This window comes from Polyodon spathula, chromosome 28 (genome assembly GCF_017654505.1).
Source record: "Polyodon spathula isolate WHYD16114869_AA chromosome 28, ASM1765450v1, whole genome shotgun sequence".
Classification (NCBI taxonomy): Eukaryota; Metazoa; Chordata; class Actinopteri; order Acipenseriformes; family Polyodontidae; genus Polyodon; species Polyodon spathula.
In genome coordinates this window covers 3407357-3421346 of record NC_054561.1, presented here as the reverse complement: position 1 = coordinate 3421346, position 13990 = coordinate 3407357, and the positions used below count along the sequence as shown (strand labels likewise).

The window sequence follows — 13990 nt, the reverse complement described above, 5'->3', positions numbered from 1 at the left end:
TACTATATATATATATATATATATATAAAACAAAGGTCTATTTAATGTTGTTGTTTGGGAAAAATAAACTGAGATAGAAAAACAGAACAAGTGACAGCAAAGTGCTAAGACAGGCCCAGCAAAAGAAGGCTGAGGAGGAAACTGGAGGAGAGTTCTCGAAACACTTGCTCTTGAACAGTGCGCTTTGAATACCAAGTGTAGCAGAAGTTGTGTTAACCAATGTTCAAAAGACTTGCTAATCTTAAACGACGGCATCAAAATATGGGTTGCTTGGTTATATTATGCTGTGCTTTTTTTGTCGATTATTATTATTATTATTATTATTATTTTTAATGTCCAATTCTAAGACTTTTGGGATTCTTATTCTGCACATTCACTTTAACCCAAATAGAATGTGGTTAAGTATTTTTTGCTACTGAAAAAAACCTGGGAAAATACTCTTAATAAATATGAATATATTTTGCATTGTGTCTTTAAACCTGCACATCACCCTCAATACCAGGGAAGCCTGCAAGCATACCGAACCCTATACAAACTGAATCTACCCACAGAGTTCCGTGGTGGTACAGGAATAGTGAACAGGATGAGCAGGCAGGATTAAAAGGATTGTGTCACTGTAGTCCCCCCCCCCCCCCCCCCCCCCCCCCCCCCCCCCCCCCCCCAAGTTACAGGAAAACACCAAAGAGCGGAACCAAGTTATACAGTTTAGTGGTGCAGTTAAGAAGCATTTTAAAGCTGCACCTTTACCTATTCAAATTAAGAGAATACACTTTAAACACAGACCATACAAAGAACAATGCAGAGAATCCATAATGTAGCATACCAAATGCATGACAATGAAACTTCTGCAAGTCATCCCTAGAGAATGCTAATGTAGCTCACAAATAGTTACCCATCACAAATTTAGTGCAACCAAGCCTAATATTTCTGTTGTACTGATTTCAATGTTGCATCAACCAATTTCCAATTTCAAACTAAATCCCTCCTGTCTCATCCACACTCATTAGAGCCATCAATTAAAAAAAAAAATAAAGTATCCGCACTTAATATTAAATAATTATTTTATATTACTTATATATGGTTTAAACCGTCTATTATGCTAAGAAAAATGTGTCCAAAAAAAGGAAAAAGAAATAATAAAATAAGTCTTTTTCATGACAAATGAGATAAAAGACGATAATCTATTTACAGAAGAAACACTAAAATAATTGGTCATTATATCACAAACACACAATCTGCTGTTTAGTTACAATAAATAAAAATTTGTTTGCTTGTCTCCGTTTTTATCACCGAACAGAGGCAAAATAGTGGGGGGTGGGGTTGGGGAGGGGGGGGGGGGGTCCTTAAACTCTCAAGGCGACCTTTGACCCTTAACCCCTACCTCACTTATTCCCTGAATTCTTGTAGCAGAGAGACAGAGAAAAAATAAATAAAAAGAAGCTTAAAATATCTGTGGGCAGGGAAGGAGAATCGACCCTATTAAACATCTCTGCCAGAACAGATCCAGTCAATGGAGTTAAAGGAAATTAAGGCATTTTAAACAAACATGACAGAATATTCACTTTTGCTTAGCGATTGCTGTTAAACTCTATATTGAAAGGTTTGGATTGCTGGAATGGTGACCAGCTTATTTTTTTAATTCGTAGTCAGTGCCTGTAAATACACATACTTTCCACAAGGGGGGGGGGGGGTTCTAAACACCTCCATGAATTGCGAACCCAAGAACCAGCTCCTCTTTAAAAAATGAAGTTTCTCCCGAATAGCCATGTGCTCACGGCCAGCTGGGTTCTCATTAAAAAGGGAGGGTTTATCCAACGCTGCCTTTTTCACCCCACCCTTGAAGACAAAAAACACAAATGTGTGCTTCACCCTTCTGGGTTAAACAAAAAAAAAAAATAATCATCTATTTTTCTTAAATACAGTGTTTCTTTTTTGCATGTTCCAAGGACAGGGAAAAAAAAAAAAAAAAAAAAAAACTCTTTACTCTTTTGCTCAATTCATGTATTTCAGAAAGAGTTCAAGCAAATTTTCTCAGCTTAAAAAAAAAAAAAAAAAAAAAAAACCACTGACGGCCACTGAATCAATCAAGAAATGAAATTCATGTTTCCTCCTGTCTGTGTGCCCATCTCTGTCTGTCTGTCTGTCCGTCTCCCACATGCTTTTTCTCTCAGAAGTCAGTGTGGTGAGGTGTGGTGCACTACAGTGCACGACCGCCAGACTTGGAGGAATGGAGGGATAGTTGGGGGGGGTGAGGGGGTCTCATGAGAATGTAAAAAAGAGGGATTACAATCACAATGGGAAACCTGCACCTCGCTACAATACTGGCTCTTCCTCCATAGGCTCATCTGCTTGTCTGGAAACCAAAGCAGAAAACAACTTTAGGTGCACAGCATTCTGAATTATGTTATAGGAGGAGAATTCAAGAAGATGCTATGAAAACATATAACATTATTAATAATAACAATAACAATAGTAATAATAATAATGCAATCATGGAATCCTGCAATATAACACACACTTCTGTGATATTAAGTGGTTGGTCGTAGCCAAGCAAACAAGAGATGCATTAAAATAAATACATAAAAAAATACAAAAAAAATTATACCATAGCAGGTTAAACACAATAAGACATTTTAATTGGGAATAAAGCAAAACTGTACTGAATTCATTTAATAGTTTATCTAGTGCCCCATTATGTTGCAGTTACATGACTGTTTTGCGGCCCATTTGTCTTTTACAGAAAACAAACACATAGAGAGAGACAGAGACAGAGCGAGAGAGAATGAGAGAGCGAGAGCTCATTCACTGCACATGCTCTCTCCTGTTCTGGTGCAGCCTGTACTCTACCTGCTTTCTGCCTCTGTGTTTTCCTGCTCACGGTCAACAGACAGCGACGCCATGGCAGTGACAGCCTCAGCCTCCTCCTTCTCTCTCTTCTGAGCCTCCAAGAGAGACTGGCACACCGTGGAGGCATAGCGCTGCACAGAGCTCCAGTGTTTACCTGCAACACCACCAGAGACATTACTGCACGGCCACAGGGCTATACATAGAAGATCTAGCAAGGTTCCTATCAAAAAGTGTCTGTGGCACAAATGCTACCTCGAAGTCTCCAAGAAGCTCAGCAAGAGCTTGTTTACAGTTTACATTAAATAATCGATCACGTACTTTTGAAGAATGACAGTGTTGAGGCTTGATAAATGCAAAGTATGCAAAGTATACAAGTATGTTTTGCTAAGATTAAGGGCCAACTCTCTTTAGATGCTCTCAAGCTTCTTTCTTCTCAGTGTATTTTTGGCAGAGGCAACTCATCCAAATCTCACTTCAGTTGTCAGTCCTGGTGTTTGGACTTGGCTTGTATTGACCACTCTAGGCTGAGACCCGGTAAAGACTTACTCTGAATCTCAATGACTTTCTCCAGAGACGCGGCCGCTTTCGGGCAAGGCTTCTGCTGAAGGAGGGACTGTGGAAGAGCGTCAAGCTGAAAGAGATACAGGGAAGCAGGTTTGATACATTGTACACTGTAGAACCCCATCCTCTACGTTACTGTATACAATCATTTTTATTTAATGCATTTGCTCCAGCAAATTATTGTGTACATTACATTATATCCAACATTACATACACCTTGTATACACTGAAGTTGCTTATAAGTAGGTTAAACTTTTACAGCTTAACAGTAAGAGGGTCATTTAACAGTATTTATTTGTAATCCTTTACGGTATCTCAAGATTTTAGTACACTTACATAATATAAAAGTAAACTGATTTGTGTCCCAGTACTAACCCCTTGGACTCGTAGCTAGTTATGCAATCTAGGCAAACAGTTACCTCGTTGCCCAGAAGAGCCGAGACACAGGATTCGGAGGCATCGCAGATAGCTGTGAGGTCATGACCCCCTTCCAATGCCATGACAACTCGCCCCCCAGCCAGCTTTATCAGCTGCTTGGTCAGGTGACCGAAACCTGCAGGAGAAAAAAAAAAAGAAATAATTCCACTAAGAAGCACCAGAGGGCAGTGTTCTTTTAGAAGAAAAAACACACACATTTGCAGCATGCAGTCTGCCATGAATCATAGACCAGATAAGGTACAGAGTTAGTGGCAAGGTTAGTACAATTTCACAGAGGGTTACTTACACTTTGCTGTCACTGAGTATCCACCCAGCGGAGACTGGTGTCCTTCTACTGCGTCGAACCCAGCTGAAACCAAAACTACATCTGGGGAGAACTCATTTGCAATAGGCATCACCACCGTCCTGCACAAACACACAGACAAACAAGACTGTTGATTATTCTACTGTGCCCTAGCTCTTACTAACATGCATCTGCCTGCATTCAGCTTGTGTTCTGAATCACACTAAAACCACTCTCAGTACAGCACTGTTGTGAATCTCTGCATACCTGAAAGCTGTGAGGTATTCCACGTCTCCCATCGGTGGCTCCACCCCTCCAGTCCAGGCTATATTGACGTTATATCCCACTCCTGTGCCTGACCCTACCTGAAAACACAAAGTCCAAAGCTGTATTCGTTTAAAACAATCATCAACAGGTGAAAATGTAGGATACAGATCACCTCATCATTGTACAAAGCCTGGATTATTGCTGTCTAATTTGCTACAGTTTTTTTTTTTTTTTTTTTTTTTTTTAAATTTTACTTGGTAATTTGTTTTATGATATTTACTGCATCAATTCATTGTGTCAGTGTTCCATAAATAAACAAGCCTTTAAAATTAGATTTTTTTTTTTTTCCCCTTGGCAACACATTTTTACAACAGATCTTCAAATTATTTTATTTTTTTAAATGGAACGGTCACCATCACTGTGTGTTTGTTTATATACAGCACAGAGACTTTTATAGGACATCTTTCCCCACTACCCCACCTCCTCAGGAGCCCCGCTGCCTGGGAAGAAGTTTCCATCATCGTATCGGTGCAGAGAGATGTACAGCACGTTGGGATCATTATAGAACGCCTGCTGACTCCCATTGCCATGGTGGATATCCTGTAGAAAGACCACACGCACACACAGATGAGAAGCTGCTATCTAATCTTATTCTTTACACACATTTTGTACAGAGCAGTTTAAACTCCTAATAAATGAAGGCTTGAGTATTTTGCATTAGAATCTAATTTAACCACTGGGAAAATTAATAATAAAAAAAATAAAAACAGAAAAAAACAAACAAACAGGAATTTCTTAAAAGGTAAGTCATTATCACAGTCAAATAACACCTGTTTGGCTCCGTAAAGGCCATACTGTGATACACTTTAACTGAAAACTAAAATCTATTAAACAAAAAAAACTAATGTAAGGTACATAGCAAATAAGTCCGGTGCGCCATGTCATCAGCACCAAGCTAGCAATTACATGGGCAGGCCTTTCTACCAGGTGCCCTGCAGTCCACTTGAGACTTTAACAAGAGGGTCTGTCATCAGTTACAACGTGTCTCCCATACCCAGTCCACAATCAGAATCTTCCCCACATTCAATTTCTGCTGCAGTAGCTTGGCAGCGATGGCCACTGAATTGAAGAAACAGAACCCCCTGTAAATTAAAGAATATATATATATATTTTTTTAAAAAATCAGTTAAATCTCTTACCAGTACAGATAATTCACGTATATTTTGCCTTCCTGAGCATTACTCAATATAGTAATGTACATTGCAATGTTTCTCTTTCAATACTTTAGTGATGCATGGTTTTGCTCTGTACAGCTATGGCCTCACCCTATAGAATGAACTAATTTTACTTTATAAAGTTGAATGAACCGTGCTGAATAATGTTATGTTAACATATTGCATTACACACCACTTTGTAAATTTCCATATACCTAACAAAAAACTGACAAACAATGAAAAATGTGACTAAAATTCTAGGTGATGCAAAACCTTTGGCCATAGCTGTATGCAGGACGCTCCAACACAATAAGCAGGTTTAATGAATCCCCACCCCCTGTCTGAAAGGTACGTACATTGCAGTCGACTCCTCTGCATGGTGTCCTGGTGGCCGAACAACAGCAAATCCATTCTGAGCGGGGGGGGGGGGGGGGGGTTAGGGCAAGAAGGAATAGAATTTACAATAGAACCAATGTCCATGCGCAGTTTAATCAAATTTGACAATTTGGTTCTGAAGATACAGCCTTTAGCAACCCAAACCAATCCATAACAGGCCAGAATTGTGCTAATGATGCAGGTCAACTCTCAAAAACTTAAAATAAGGAATGCTTAGACAGAGTTGAATAGCAATTAACCACGCTTATGGGGAGTGTTTCAGGGTTGGAAACTCACACCAGTACTGTCCTGGGTTTCAGAACCCTTGACCTGGAAGATCACTGAACTGACCAGGTGCCAGGCACTCAAGCAATCAAGCTACCTACAAAATCTGGTCTAAACTAATTACACTTATCACAGTATCACCCAAGTGTGTGTATGTTTACTAACAGGTTGTTAAAGCAGCTGCAGGGAGGAATTTAACAGGGGCCTGCCAGATTGCTTATAAACTCATTTGGTATTTCCTCCACTGAACCAGTAATTCTTCTACAACCACCACTAGAGTGCACCACTTGGCTCACCTTGAGTTCTCCGGACGCCACTTTGAAAGCAAGCTCTATGACGCAGCCCACAGCCATCCGCACTGCACTGGAGGAGTGCATCTCATTCCACACCGTGTCACTGTCCACCTGCCAACCAAAGCTAGGCAGGTCAACCCTTTCTCGCATTTCATTAGCTTTACCTTCCCGAAAACGAACATTGAAATTTGGCATCTCAACGATATATTGTCCATCCCAGAGATAACATGACCCTCCTCCACCTCACCTGTGGATATCACCAATTTCTAGCCCCCAGGCATTATCTGTAGATCTCCCCCACCTCACTGTTTTAGAAGTGCACACATCCTCCAGTGAATGAATGAATGAATGAATGGACAAGGGTCGAATTATTTCTTTTACATGAATCTATGAAATCACTCACCCCAATGCCTCCACAGGGCAGAACTGCATACATCTTCTGGCTAACTGGACCTGAAAGACCAAATTAGAAAGAAGAAAAAGGTTACAAACTAGAATAATTCTGTGCTTCTCATTGCTTTGCTGTCTCCCAACAGGCAGATCTCCTCTATCTACTTTGTTGTGAAGGGGAGAACACTACACAAGCACACTTAGTTATAATTTTCCCTGCAGAACAAACAAACCACAATTCTTGTACAAGCTTTGGAAAGACTGCCACTACATGTAATGTTTAACTTTACCAAGATCAAAATGGAAAATATGAAACTAAATCAAGTTAATGCAGCAAGCTTTTTTTCCATACCAAGATAGGCATTAGCTTGAAACGGTCGTCTGCTCTTTGTTTCTTCTTTGATCTACGTCTGTAAAATGTCTTTTTGTTTAATTACACATTGAAAACTAACAATGCCGTGAAATTAAAAAAAAAAAAAACTTTTAAACAATGGCACCTAAAAGTTTCTTGGTGTCGAGTTTCTGTCTGTTCAGCGGGCTGGTGCCGTAGAAGAGAGCGTGGTGTTCCGAATGCACCGTCTGGATTTCATCTATAGTTGCTTTCCTTCCTCGGATTCGCTATAACAAAGGGAAACAGGTTTAATTTGCAATGGACTGTGCAACACCCCCGCCCCCTCCTCTCTGTTTGACACAGAAATCTCAGATTTAACCTCCTCTCAAACAGAAAACCAGCGACATCCTCTTTATTAATAAGCAATGCAATTACTTCATTTAGCCTCTATGTCATGCTAACGCGCTACTATACGTTAAAATCTCAAATAGAGGATGCAATTCACCAGCAAATAAATTCAAGGGCAAACCTTTTGACTACAAGACTTTTTCAATGTTTTCAATCATACTGAGAAATTCTTGAATCATTTATCATTGAACGTATTAAGAAATCGCTCAAAAGTGATGTATTCATCCTGTAGCTGTTTTAATTTAGCAGTTTGATATAGGCTTGTCCAAAAGGAGTATGTGAATTTGCAAGAGAATCTTCTGTGTGGCTATTTATGGTAACAAAGTTTTGAAGAAACCTGATGTTTCTTTTACAATTATGCAGTGTTGGATTGAAGTAAATGAGATATGATTAATTGAGAGCAATTTTTTCTTCATTTATTTATGTTTTAACTGGAAACTAGGAATACTCTACACTGAAGGTACTTAGTTGCAATCGTGTATGTTAGGAATGTATTTGTGGAGCTGGTTGGGTCAGGTATACAAATATTTCAAAGGTCTTGGGTTGACCAGACCTCCAGTGTCCATTATTGCTTATAAAGACCATGAGAATAAACGTGTATTATGGCATTGCAATCACTCAGGTGAAACAATGTCTTGTAATTTGTCTAAACATTAATATTTTTCAGCAAAACTTTCAGAAAGATTTTTAAAGGTCCCTCAGGTATTAGAATAAAATGTTTTTATACATGTGTCTCTAAGCAGAATACACAGTAATAAAAACATACTTAATGTTTAAATTCAGCCAAAGTCAGGGAGACTGAGAAAAAGACAGCTATTTATTTATTTTATTTATTTAGGTATTTTTGGTTTTTGCTATCTTCCAGTACATTTAATTGTTCTTTATCCAAATTGGCATGTCTACTTGCTAATTTGGGGTTTTTTGCAGATCAGGTATGTAGTCTGAAATGTCAAACTGTTCAATTTTTGTCAATTTGTCGTTAAATATATGGAAAACTGCAAAGCGGTATGCAATTCAATATATGAATTACTACAATACAGTAAAAATATTCAGCAGGTTTCATTTGACGTTATGAAGCAAAATGAGTTAATTCCATAAGGTGATGCAAAACCTTTGGCCATAGCTGTATATTAGAAAAACATTCTGGTAGTCATTTCAGTCTAGACTTTACTGTGCCACCTTCTAGAGGGACAGACGGCTGAGCTGTGGGGGAAACGGCAAACAAAATCGATTCGCTGGCAGCAGATTCGCTGGTAAATTGTATTGTTGATTGTAGTGCAATACTGAAAAGCGCCATCCCCTGCTCTGTAATTGAAGGAAGGTTTTTATTCTACATTGGAGGCTGCCCAGACTGCTCAGAGCACGCTCTCTTGACTGTGGCATTGAAGGCACTCTCTCAGTGGGCTTTTTATTTGTCAACCTAATTACAGCACTGTCATTTATCTGCCAAATTTAATTCCTCTGATATTTTAAGTTCGCTCAGAAAGACAAGAGATTACCTGTAACATGGTTTCTTTGTAGTCAATGGACTCCACACACAGAGTGAACTCCCAGTCTCCATGTTGCTTGGGTTGGGAGGAAAAAAAAATCCAATCTCTTTCCCAAAGATCCTAGAAATAGTTCCGGCAGGTGCCAATTACATGCCCCTCCTCTATAAAGCACCCCCTACATTTAGGGTCATTGTCCAATTTTTCAAAAAAACAAGGAAATAACCAAAAGGAAAAGGGGGAAGAAAGGGGGGGTACAGGTGTTTGGAGTTCATTGACTAGGAAGAAACCAACCTAGTCTCCACACACCGCGCGAACTGTACCAACGAAGCAGATGAAGGGTGGGGCTTAGATGTTAGACCTAGAAACTACAGATAAAACAGAGTGAGCAAAGGTTGGTTGAGATTGTGACACATCCAGGTTATAATGCTTTAAGAACATGTCAAATGATGGTCATGTAGCTGCACTGCAGATGTCCTGAATTTGGACAGATTTTAATTTTGTCCAAGTAGCAGCAACTCCCCTCACTGAGTGTGCTTTAACGGATCCAGTAACAGGTTTCTTGTCAAGATTATAGCAGAATTCGATGCAGGGTGTGATCCATACAGCAATCATTTGCTTATAAATTGTTTTACCCTGGTTCTGGGATCCAAACGACACAAACAGCTGTCCTGATGGCCTTCTTCTGACAGTTACATGGATGTAGAAATTTAAAGCTCTTCTTACATCAAGCAGGTGAAGTTGAGCCTCTTCCCTTGATTTGTGTGGTTTCGGGGGAAAAAAAAAATCTGGAAAAACAATGACTTGATCCAGATGGAACCGAGTTACCACCTTAGGCAGAAACTGTGGGTTGGATCTGCATATAATCCTGTCTCTAAAAGATTGGAAGTATGGTGCATCAATGCTTGGATCTTGCTTACCCTTCTTGCTGATGTGACTGCTACCAAGAATGCTGTTTTCCATGTGAAGAACTTTTCTGTGCACCTTGCCATGGGTTCAAATGGGGGTTCCGTAAGTGTTTTCAATACACAAAAAAGCGAGAGAAGCAAAATATACTGGAGTCTGTACCCAAGCTACGCACAAACTATTTCTAGGATCTTGGAAAGAGATCAGATTTTTTTTTTTCCTGACCCAAGCAACATGGAGACTGGGAGTTCACTCAGTGGATGGAGTTCATATGACTAGGTAAGAATGTAAAATTTCTTTGCCAGAGCTACCCTTACCTCACATCTGCTGAGCAGCCCTGTCTCCTGCAGCCTAGACCAGATGCTCTGAATCCTCCCAGCATGCTCGGGGTGGTTGTTAGTGTTCCCGCAGGTGCACTGGTGTTTCAGCATGAACGTATCATAGACAACTCCTATAGCACAGGGAAACGGGGAACAACAACTTTCGAAACCCTTTCAATACTGCACAGCTTTCACCAAGGCTTTACGTTAACATTTTTTTTTTTAAACATATTAAGCGGTTTTACAGACTTAAGAAAGTGGGAGATTTTCTGAGGAGATTTTTAGGTTATGGGGTTGGTGTTGCCCACTAGGGGATTGAAATGCTGAATAAGCTTTACTTGTTGCCTCCAATTTTAAAGTGCTTTTGACTGCTCATGAAAGGCCAGGGGCAATGGCATTGACAGCAAATGAATGAACCTCAATCCTGACCTGAACACCCCCTGCCTTTCTACCCTTGACCTATCCTTGGCAGAGACTGTGCAGTGTGGTACCTAATAATACAGTTACTTTGTTAAGGACTACTGGGGGCTAAATCCAATACAGATTCAAACTTGGATTTTACCAAGAAAAGAGAATTCCAGTGCCATTTCTGCAACGCATGTTTCTACTGCTTCATTACCTGTAGTGAAAAGGTGCTTGACTGGTTTCTCCCCTGCGATGGTGCCCTTCAGGCTGGCAGTGGCGGGTGAAGATTGGGCCCTGCCCAGCGGCCGGTGAGGTATGCCTGTGATGGACAGCGAGGCCTGATAAACATGTAGCTGCTGCAAGGGCTGCTGGTCTAAGAACTGCAGGAGAAAAAAAATAAAGTGCCTGTAATGATATGCAGGATAGACAGAGATAGCCAATCACTTTGGCTTTCACTCATTCTCTAGGTTAGGGTTGTCCAATCACAGTCCACAGTCCACTCCATTTTTAACAGTTAAATGAGGTAATGAACTACTTCAGGGTCTGGACAGAGATTTAATTGGTTCAATTAAACAAATTAGAACAGGGTTGGAACAAAGACCAGGGGTGGAAGCATCTCGGAAACCAGAAGGATGAAGGTATTAGCCAAACCCTGCTCAACACCAATGTCTGCGGTGTTGTGCATCCATCAGGTGTCTGCACAGCGGCAGTTACAGAAATTATTTTGGTGTTTCACACTGATTTCAATACCAGGGTGTTGGTGAGGGAAGTAACTGAAGACCTTACATTAATATCCCCAGTCCGTGTACTCATTTAAATATTTATTTACAAAAGCAAACAAAGCGACTGTAGGTCTTTTAGTTCTGGGACCTACAACGTCTGATTCCTGTACTCAGAGGCAGACTATCAGGGGCCTTCTTCATATGTTGGGTTTCATTGTTCACATATGGTAAACCTCCCCCCCTCCCCCAACAGCAGCCTAATTACTTCTACTACTGCATTTTGTACACACACATACTCGATCTTTCTCTTTCTATATTAACAGACGTTCTCAACATACTGACTAATTTGTATTCATTATGTATCATTGAAAGAAGAACAGCACGAAAATTATGCAGAGTCTACATCCTTCCTAACTAAAATGACATTTCCGACAGAGCTGTCACCTCCAAAAGATTTTTCTAAAAAAGATAAAATAAAAACAAAAGTAGTCTAAAAGCAGTTTGCTCCCTGGTGGGCAGGGAAATTAATTCAGAGACCAGGAGCTAGGAGAGAGGTGGGCAGGGAGAGAGAGAGAGAGAGAGAGAGAGAGAGAGAGAGAGAAAGAGAGAGTGTGAGTCACTGCCAACAGGATGAGTCACACAGGAGCTTATTCATGCTTTCACTGGGATTGATACCCACCACTACTGGGGGGGCAGTTGAATGAAATCATCTAGAGTTTTTTTTATTTCTTTTTTATTAACTCTTTCACATGGTAGAAACTACATCCTTAACATTGTTAACAAAAAGACATCTCGGCTAACTAATGCATTGCGTTTGCCTGCTTGACTCTATTGCAGCTGGAAGTTGGGGGATTCATGCAGCGACAGTTACCTGATTGTAGGGGGGGGTCTGCCCATCACACTCCTTTAGTTCAATTGGCTCTGCACCGTCCTCCTCCTCCTCTTCCTCCTCCTCCTCCTCCTCCTCCTCTACCTCACTTTCAGTATTCTCGTCTCTCAGTGTGATTGGGCAGTCTGAGGGGATTGTGTTCCCCTGACCCTCCCTTTCACCCTCTGGCCCCTCATCCGGCTCTGCCTGTCCCCCCCGCTCCTCCTGCATCTCTGCCGTCTCTGTGAGCTCCTCCTCCGTCTCCTCCGGGTGAGTGGGGGGCTGGCGGGGCAGCTCAGACACCTTCGATAGCATCTGGGGGGAGGACAGAAAAGCACCGCACTGGTTAACTGCCATCAAACACACACACACCTAGCAGGGCAAATTAGGATCTACTAGGTACTTTATAGACAAAAATAACCTGTAGTATGTCACTCTGTCTTTGGTGCTCCCTACATATTGAAGTTTGTTGTGTTGCTGTCATTGTCCTAGAAATCTTGCCGAACTGGATCGGCAACTGGTAATCTGTTTATAGCGCCCCCTATCTTATCGATTTTGGATCTGCTATTCCTTATGTCAATAGCACCCCTACTTGGGAGCTTGATGTGTACAGCTATGGCCAAAAGTTTTGCATCACCCTATAGACATATAACTTTGCTTTTTAAACGTGCTGTATAATGTCACGCTACCCTACTGAATTACATACCACTTTGTCGTTTTCAATATGCTGAACGAAAAACAGAGACATTTTTAAATCTAACCTGAAATACTGTATTGGTATTATGGCTTCCGGTAGACCTTTTTGATGTAAACTTGTTGTTTCTTTGATTACATGATGTTAAACAAAATATCTACATTTTCTTATATTGATTATGTCTCAATCCTAAAATTCTCTGTGATGCAAAGCCTTTGGCCATAGCTGTATATGTTGAATCTGCCCTTGGTATTCCGGTATCTCTTGCACTCACAACCTTGTAAGTTGGGGTCTGCTTTTGGTATTGTCCTAGCTTGTGGTGCTGCCTACCTTGCTGAGTTGGATCTGCTGCTGGTATTGCTTCTGCTTCTCGAGGAACTGCTGGTGCTGCTGCTGCATGACAAGCTGCTGCAGGGCCTGGGGGCTCTGGGGCAGGGGTGCAGACTGGGTGCGGCTCAGGGGCCTGTGGCGAGGCAGCTTGTTCACCGTCCGCATGTTCGTTGACACCCTCTCACCCGTCACCAGAGGGGACTGGCCATAGATGGGAACTGGAAGGAGCAAAGACACCAAATTATATTACGACACACAGTACTCCAAAGCACAACATCTAGCTGAAAACTACTAACCAGTTCATAAGTTCACATGAGGTATGCAACAAGATTCACAGGGTTCATATCCTGCTAAGGTAGTAAGTGAAAGTCTCAGCTCAGCACTCAGTTAATAGTAATCTTCACCACAAAACTACCACAGAATTCAACACAATAGCACCATCCCCCTTGACAGAGCCTCCAAATAAGTGCATGGAGGCTGAACTGCTACTTTCTGGCAGGATTAAGGGAGTTCTACCATGATCTACATATCTAGCCACTGGATGGATTGCTACTACTTAGTTCTAC

At 41.0% G+C, this 13990-nt stretch overlaps 1 protein-coding gene across 5 annotated transcripts in view; it reads right to left on the bottom strand.

Annotated features, from left to right (window-relative positions):
- Positions 1–1314: 1314 nt before the first annotated feature.
- hdac5 (histone deacetylase 5) overlaps positions 1315–13990 on the bottom strand; it is a 60843-nt gene continuing 48167 nt past the window's right edge. For all 5 annotated transcript variants that reach the window (XM_041231669.1, XM_041231668.1, XM_041231670.1 and 2 more), the window contains 16 exons: positions 13425–13642; positions 12404–12715; positions 11025–11190; positions 10403–10536; positions 7451–7571; positions 6967–7016; positions 6567–6674; positions 5967–6022; positions 5451–5538; positions 4877–4996; positions 4397–4494; positions 4133–4251; positions 3828–3961; positions 3394–3478; positions 2848–3001; positions 1315–2353 (listed from right to left, as the gene is read on the bottom strand). In XM_041231669.1, coding sequence (XP_041087603.1) covers positions 2314–2353; positions 2848–3001; positions 3394–3478; positions 3828–3961; positions 4133–4251; positions 4397–4494; positions 4877–4996; positions 5451–5538; positions 5967–6022; positions 6567–6674; positions 6967–7016; positions 7451–7571; positions 10403–10536; positions 11025–11190; positions 12404–12715; positions 13425–13642 — 2003 coding nt within the window. In that variant the 3' untranslated portion in view covers positions 1315–2313. The remainder of the gene's footprint in view (positions 2354–2847; positions 3002–3393; positions 3479–3827; positions 3962–4132; positions 4252–4396; positions 4495–4876; positions 4997–5450; positions 5539–5966; positions 6023–6566; positions 6675–6966; positions 7017–7450; positions 7572–10402; positions 10537–11024; positions 11191–12403; positions 12716–13424; positions 13643–13990) is intronic.